The 8,222-nt window shown below is 32.8% G+C and overlaps 1 protein-coding gene across 1 annotated transcript; it reads left to right on the forward strand.

The window, feature by feature from the left end:
* Positions 1-653: 653 nt before the first annotated feature.
* LOC149424781 (aldo-keto reductase 1B-like) lies at positions 654-7,081 on the forward strand. The gene is made up of 7 exons (XM_089631494.1): positions 654-806; positions 1,974-2,116; positions 4,209-4,350; positions 4,535-4,729; positions 5,284-5,483; positions 6,372-6,527; positions 6,602-7,081. Exons 1-7 carry the CDS (start codon positions 732-734, stop codon positions 6,645-6,647), a joined length of 957 nt encoding a protein of 318 aa, XP_089487620.1. The 5' UTR covers positions 654-731; the 3' UTR covers positions 6,648-7,081.
* Positions 7,082-8,222: the final 1,141 nt, after the last annotated feature.

Genomic DNA, 8,222 nt, shown 5'->3' on the forward strand with positions numbered 1-8,222 from the left:
CAATATGTATCCTTTTTAAAATTCATTTTCAGCGTGTACCTACTAGCGCACACCCGTGACAAATCACTAAATCATTTCCAATTTTGAAAATTACTAATAAAACTTTAAAATATAATATTTTTATAGGTAGGTACTTACTTATTTTATTGCTTTTCTGAATTCTTCTCACAGTAAGTTCCAACATTGAAAAGTACACTTAAATTCAAAGCAAATACGAGTTCATTCAGGAGTTAATTGAACTAGGGTTACGCACGGCAGACACACAACCGATTTTTTTTTGATGATTACCTAATTGAATAATCAATTCCAAAACTAACAAAAACATGAAATTAATACCTAATTGAAAAGGTACCAAAATCAGAAAATAAATTGAACCAAAAGTATATCAGTATAAATTAATCACAACATTTTATTAGAATTATTAAATCTTAAAAGTAAGTAAAATTAGGTAAAGATATTTTTAATTCAGATATTTTTTTAGATAAAATCTTCCAACGTCATTCCCGATGTACTATCACTTAAATATGCTTTTTAGATTAGATTTTGTTTCAGATAAGTTTCTACTAAATAATATGCTGTAGATTTTGTATTTTGAATTCACGTCTCTGAAAGGGAGTTCTTTATCAATAAAAATCAGTGTACGTCAAAAACATTCGCATTCATGTTTCTAAAACCGTTAGCTTTGGTTCACAGTTCATATTCTAAGGACAGTCCACAAGTTAGTTCGCAAGATGGCAGCCACAATTCCAAATCTCAAATTCAACAACGGGATCGAGGTTCCGATTTTCGGATTGGGAACATGGAAGGTAAACAAACTTTAATTATTAATAAGTAGGAAAGTACGTATTTTTAAATTTCATCGCAGTGCTTAGCCTATTTCTGCTGCCAAATAGAGTTCTGTTATTTCGTCTATAATATATGTCGCTGGCTTGTTATGCAATTTTGTATAAATATTATTAGATAATATCATAAGATTCTCGAATTGATGTAAATTGGGTTCGTACATTTTATATTTAAGGCGATGCCATACGTAGTAATGCAAAATCATGTGTTTTTGGTTTGAAAATTTGGTCGCCTAGAAATGTTTCAGATGCTTTAATTAAATACTGCGAGTAGAATACATCTTGGCCTTTGAAATAATCGAGTATTTTTTAGATAAGTCTTTTTATAAGCCCAGAAAAAAATAATGTAAAGACCCATGAAAATTGCTTTAAAGTTCAAAATCTCCTACTTACGAACCCACTTTCGGTTTTGATTTTATTGTATAATGTGGCAAAATAAGTTATTTATAAAATTATCGAAAAATAATTAAATATTTATGCCTGAACATCCACAAAATAAAATAAAAGGCACTTTTTGGCCATGTTTTTTTCTTCCATAAATCAAAACAGGCGGATGGTGTTCAGCGGGAATTTAAACCTTATCGCCATCTACGTAAGGGTTGTTATTGATAGCGGCTCAATTTAAAATACTATACGACGTAGTGGATCGCCTTAAGCCAATTTCATCAATTTTCATTACGATTAATTAAATTACCAATTTACCTAAGATCTTTGATTTTGCGAGATAAATGGCTAAAAAGGCTGAGAATGGCTTAAGCTATTTTTAGTGCCCAGACTTGGATAACCAGGTGAGGTGGTTTTAAGTTTCTACCATCTTCTATGTTTTATGTGTTTTAAAAAAATATATATTTATTTATAGTAAACCAAATTTAATAATGTTATTATTAAATTCTATTATTTTCAGACTTTGAAGTATAATTTTAATGCTTTTATTATTGATGAGTTATTAGTAGTGTTTCGGGGTTCAAGGTAAACTTATAATAATAAATAAAAAATGGTTATTCTCTTTTAATGATGGCGGGTTTGTCTTCTAAATTAGTCATAATATTTAAAACTAAAATACTTGTGAAATAAGTTAAATAGTTCTGCGAATTAAACACAATAACAACTTATTAGTGCAATTTGTTATAGTCACCACCCGGCGAAGTGAAGGCCGCCGTTGAAGCCGCCATTGATGTTGGCTACAGGCACATTGACTGCGCCCATCTTTATGGAAACGAAAAGGAAGTTGGAGCAGCTCTCAAAACCAAAATTGACGCAGGAGTTGTCAAAAGGTTAAATAAGTATAAATTAATTCAATTTAGTCTATCCTATAACTATATTATTTATTTAAATGATGTTTACAAACTTTGTTTTAAACCACTATATTGAGTTCATATAACTATATGGTCGACCGGTTTCGGTTGCACTTAACCTTCTTCAGGACAATGAGGACATTGTTTGGAATTTGGTTTGAAAAAGTTTTTTTAAAAATTTATATACCTAATGTCAGGCCACAAAGTGTTCGCTTTCTCGAGAATATTTTTCAATTCGTCGAGTTGCCAAAAGCGTCGGGTTCTCACCCCGGCCGCGGAGTGTTGTCAATATTGTCCGCTTTTTAATTTAATTTTTTATTATGTGGGTGGAGAGTTGAAATAATGACAAATTCGCAACCGGGAATGTTGTTCTTTTTACTAAATAAAATGAGTTCACTTATTTCAACTTAGAACCTGATGGCAGATGTACCTATGCCAAACAAACGACAAATATTAGAAGATAAGCTTATAACTCTACCGCTAAACTATCAAGGATCCTTTTTTCGGTTAATGAATAATATATACATTCATTTATTGTAAGGTACAATAAGTAGAGATATTAATTTTAGTGTTTGGCGAAGAATGAACTTTGAGACGAGTTTTTGAATGGGTCCTGGAATTGAGTTTATCGTAAATCGTTGGAAATACTAAAGTATACCTATAGATATACCTACCTAATAACAGAAGCGATATCGGTTACTATCGATGTGCTTTACTATATCTAATATAAGCTTCAAAAGTAATTTATAATTCCGACAACAAAAGCACTACACAAAATAAACGCTGGCTAAAAAGGAGCAAAATAATCACAATGATAAAAGCACTTTTCATATATTATGTAATAAAAACAAACAATGAACCTGCAAATCTATTTAGGTACTTTGGGGTGCAGTCGGGGCGTTTTGCTAATGTCGATATAAAAATACAGTTCGTCAATTCGTACACTATTATATTAGTATGTACAGAGATGTGATTTATTTCAAATAAATCCATTTCAAATGGAAATGCAAAATGGGTATTTTCCATTTTAAATGCTTTTCTAAAAACCATTCTGCATTTTGCATTTTAAATGCTTTTCTAAAAACCATTTTGCTTTTTGCATTTTCAAATGGAAAAGTTTTGACCCATTTCCATTTTGCATTTCAAATAGTTTTGGGTACCCATTTCGCACATCTCTGAGTATGTAGTAGTTAGATACCTGCGCGGATAATAATGTAAATCTGTAATCATTTTTAGGTAAATACTACAGCTAAATACTATAGTTATATAATACTACTATAGCTAAATAAACTATAAGATCTGTCTTTATTTGGATCTAATAGAAATATATTTTGGGCACTTTGCACTCACAACATGAAATGCGAAATTATTCAAATTTATACTAAAAAATAGTTTTTGGGGAAACGTTTATCATTTTGATTTGACCGATGAGTAAAAGTTACTTCAAAATATCTGAATCCCTTTTTTGTTTTCCTAGGTTCTATAGAAAATCATTTCTACGGACTACTTCCTGGTGTTGCCAATTTTATTTTAAAATGTGTAAATTACAGTTACTTTGTGGCGCTATTTGGCCACTAGGTATAATATTCCATGCGTGTTTAGCGAATTAAGAAATAATTTCCGCGAAGATAAGAAATAAATCTATTTTTATTTTTCACATTAGGTACCTACTAACTACGCGTCGTTGTGGCGCGTTTCTGTAGATAACAAAATGTTATAAAAGTAGTGATGTATATTAAATTTTACTTATAATTAAGTACATAATAATAGACGTACTTAATTATTATAATCTAGATTTAGATAAATCAGTTGGATCGCAATATTATAAATCTTAAATTGCCTTTTCAATCATCAATCAAAATGCAACTACATATATGATATACTTGTTAAAAGTGCCAATCGGCACATAAATAAAAAAATATATAGCGTTACCTATTCAAAAATATGCTAAGTACAAATTTAAAACACATGACAATTCAAACAAATCGATGATAAAAATGCGATCATAGAAAATCAGTAACACTCAGTATTTATGGGTACTTTTTATACGATGTAATAAACATTTTTTCAGATCAGAATTATTCATCACATCAAAGTTGTGGTGTAACTTTCTTCGACCAGACCTGGTTCCCGTTTCTTTAAATCAGAGCTTGTCAGACCTTGGACTGAAATACCTGGACCTTTACCTCATTCACTGGCCAACCGCCTTCAAGGTATTGACAGAAAACCTCATTTCAGCCAATATTGTAGATAACAGCATTTCTTACACGTTATTCAAATGCCTCGAATGTGTGGATAATATTACAATATAAGTAAAAGTTGTTTAATTTTTAATTTGTTGTTTACACTACATTTTCAGCTTCATCAATCGGAATAAATGAATATCTATATTTACAGGAGGAACAAGGACTGTTCCCCAAAGGATCCGATGGAAAAATCCTGTTCTCCGATGTAGATTACGTAGACACCTGGAAGGCCATGGAGAAGTTGGTGACCTCGGGCTTGGTCCGCAGCGTGGGAGTTTCCAACTTCAACGCCAATCAGCTGAAGAGGGTTCTTGATAACTGTACCATCAGGCCCGTCACCAACCAGGTAATATATTGTTCAATTCTTTAAACGTTTATGTCTAGTAATATTGTCAAAATGGTTCCATGACAAAATATTACATTTAATATGTAACACATACACAACCAACTATAAGACACACTCACTAACCAATATGATGCAAGATGGCAACAAGTTTGGGGATGTGAACTATATAATCTACACCACCACTTTACTGAATCCTACAAATGATTGAAGCGTAGGTTGATTCGTCTTATACATAGTATTGTTTTAGGGTCTGTTACCGTTACATGTTTTAATAATACTGTTTCATATTTAGTTTTTAGTTTTCCATTACTGCATGTATTAAAAACTTTTCTATTATTTTATGTCTGTAACTCTTAAGGTATATTCTATAATCTTTTACATAGATGGGCGTGAAATAATAATGAAGAGCAACAAACCTAACCTAACCTCATTTAAATTAACCTAACCTAACATAAGAAGACCCATTCTTCACTGTTCTGTTTTATCTGGTTAGCCTCATAAATCCTTATTCTGCATTGCATCGCACCGCTTGTGATGCATATCGATAATTCCAGATTGAATGCCACCCCTACCTCAACCAGTCCAGGCTCTCCAAGGTGTGCAAGGACAACGGTATCCTGGTGACAGCCTACAGTCCCCTGGGCTCCCCCGACAGGCCGTGGGCCAAGCCCGAAGATCCCCAACTCCTGGAAGACCCCAAAATCAAATCGCTCTCCGAGAAGTACAATAAGACACCCGCTCAAATTGTTATCAGGTAATTTTATTAAAACTTTATGCCAACGTTTTGGAATCCCCTGAGCATAGCGAAGTTCTGTTTTAACTCGACCATTTGTCATTTCATCTGTCCGTAAATTTGTTTGTTGCGTTCCGGTTTCGGTTCAATATGTTAGGTCATTTTAATGATTCAGTAAAGATTATTTTTTCTAATATGAAACGATTATTAAATAAGTACCACCTACGAGTACCTACTTACACATCTTATGATTTCAGAGGAATAGAGGAATTGATTTATTAAATGAGAGAAAATTAGAAAAATCCCTTTTTACGCTCACGTAACCAATCACGTATCTCAATCTTTTATTTTGTTCTTGTGTGAAAACGCACAAGAGTCCCAACTGCTCCCAGCCGTCTAGAGTCAGTGAGACTATGGCATGCCCAATTGGGGTATGTACGGGAGGGAAGGAGATGAGGAAGAGGAAGGTGGGGAAATACCTGGCAATTCAGATCTGGTCACCAAACACGGCCAAAAACCATTTCAAGCTAAGTTTCAATATTGAATGGTGGTTTTATACACCAGGGGGTTACTGAGAGTATCTTCCACTATGTGAATATGCCGCAAATAAATTACAAATTATTTTTATTGAGTAATTTATGAAATTACACAAATTAATCAAATAAAATTTACTTGCGGACGCCGGGATTTGTATCCGTGACCTCCAGCTTCCTAGTCGAGAGCCTTACCTCTCGGAGGTCGTCTACTGTTCACAGAACTACTAGATTTATTATTAATATTTACAGTCTCTTTGTACTAAACCATTAGTATTTCAATGAAATATGTAATAAATAAATAAAATAAAAAAGAAGATTCCTATGCAATTTCTAAGAAATCCAATCAATTAATCCAATGCTTTATAACCAACAGATATCAAATCGACAGGGGCCACATCGTGATCCCCAAGTCAGTGACCGCGTCACGCATCGCACAGAACATGGATGTGTTTGGATTCAAACTGTCCCCTGAAGATTTAAAACTTATCGACTCATTTGATTGCAATGGCCGAGTTTGCGTGATGGTTGAGTAAGTTGCCGATCTCAGAGAATTCACCATTATTGCACCATTATGTACTTATGCTAATTGAATGTATTTTACAGGGGCGCTGGACACAAGCATCACCCATTCGAGAACGATGAATACTAGACGTCCATCTTATCTACTTCGGTGCAAACAGAGGATAATTTTATATTCAATTATTGCACGGAACTGATAAGAATATTAAAATATTTAAAATGTTATTTATATATCCATGAAAATATTTTTTTTTATTTACAAAAACCTATCCCTGAAAGAAAATTTCCACACCTTGAAACCTGTCCATTGACGACGGCTGGATGAAATATTACACCCGTTTCAATCATCAAATATTTCTTTGATAAGCGCATATTTAACGCCTGTCAAATAGGATTCTGCAATATACAAAACTCTAGAGTTGTGAAGATTGCGTTTGTGAGATGTTCCCGATAGATTTTCCATAAATATTCATTCCCCTTTCAAGTGAGTTTTTGGTTTATTAGGACAAACATTATAATAATAATTTAGGTTTTGCTTATCAGCGTTCTGTACTCCTAGTATGATTTATGCTAATTTGTATCAAATAAAGAGGTATTTATTTTAAATTATCACATCAGTGATGACTTTTATTCATAAGTAACTGTCGTTGCTCAGGGTTTTGAATGGTTTGGATTTAATTTTTTGAGGTTGTGAATTCTAGTGTACCTGAAAACTGAGTTTATTTTTAAGGTGGAAATAATATTACTGTCAAGAATTGAAAAAGTGTTTTGTTTCACTAAAACGTACCATGTTTTCCTCAGCGTCCATTCACTACCGTTTACAACATTGTTATCATAAAAACTACATTACATCAACTTTTATCCAACTCCGTATCTTATTCCAGTTCACAGATAATGCGTTAAGTCTTCCTCGGGTGTCCCTGACTTATTTTACCATTCGAACTACTCTCTAACTAAACACTCCTGACACTAATAAGAACAAACTTTGAAATGTTCTGTGAAATCGGTCCAGTAGTTTTAGAGTCTACACGGGACAAACAAAGATACATTCATTTTTATATGTACAGATAGATGGTTCTTCACATAGAAATCGGTGAATTTATAATGGAACATTTTGTCTTAATGATCAAAAAAGCTTAATGAAAGCTCAATTCTCAAAGCTTAAGGGTATTCTTAAAATATATTTAGAAACTTCACACCGATAGTTTGCGTTATTTTCAATATTGTTGAATAAAACACTTTTAACACATTATGCTTTTTAATATTGAGATGAATTATTGGTTTAAATAAATAAATATAAACTATGAAACTATGCACCATAAACAGAAAACTTCCTGTAAAATTAATGAAATTGTCAATTTGTTTGCAGATTTTTTTAAAGATGTGTATGAAGCAGATATACCTAACGAACCAATTCCAAACTTCGAGTCAGATATAAATTTAGAATTATCCCAGATTCATATTGAAATTAAAGACATAGCGGCTTGTATTAAACTACTGGAACCTAAATGTTGCTCAGGGCCAGATAATATTCCTTAAAAACTGTGCAGGTAGCGTCTCTTACCCACTATACCTACTCTTTAAACAATCACTTTCATCGGGTAAGTTCCCGCAAATATGGACAAACAGCTTTCTTACTCCAATATTTAAAAGCGGAGACAAGTCTTTTGTTGAAAATTACAGACCGATATGCATACAATCGTCG

This window comes from Hesperophylax consimilis, chromosome 4 (genome assembly GCF_061612785.1).
Source record: "Hesperophylax consimilis isolate HC1 chromosome 4, BYU_Hcon_1.0, whole genome shotgun sequence".
Classification (NCBI taxonomy): domain Eukaryota; kingdom Metazoa; phylum Arthropoda; class Insecta; order Trichoptera; family Limnephilidae; genus Hesperophylax; species Hesperophylax consimilis.

Bases quoted from the DNA above. Each gene is read 5' to 3' on its own strand.
- LOC149424781 (XM_089631494.1), top strand. From the start codon at position 732: ATGGCAGCCACAATTCCAAATCTCAAATTCAACAACGGGATCGAGGTT. The intron at 2,117-4,208 runs GTTAAATAAGTA...ACATTTTTTCAG, and splicing joins GACGCAGGAGTTGTCAAAAG to ATCAGAATTATTCATCACAT. The intron at 4,351-4,534 runs GTATTGACAGAA...CTATATTTACAG, and splicing joins ACTGGCCAACCGCCTTCAAG to GAGGAACAAGGACTGTTCCC.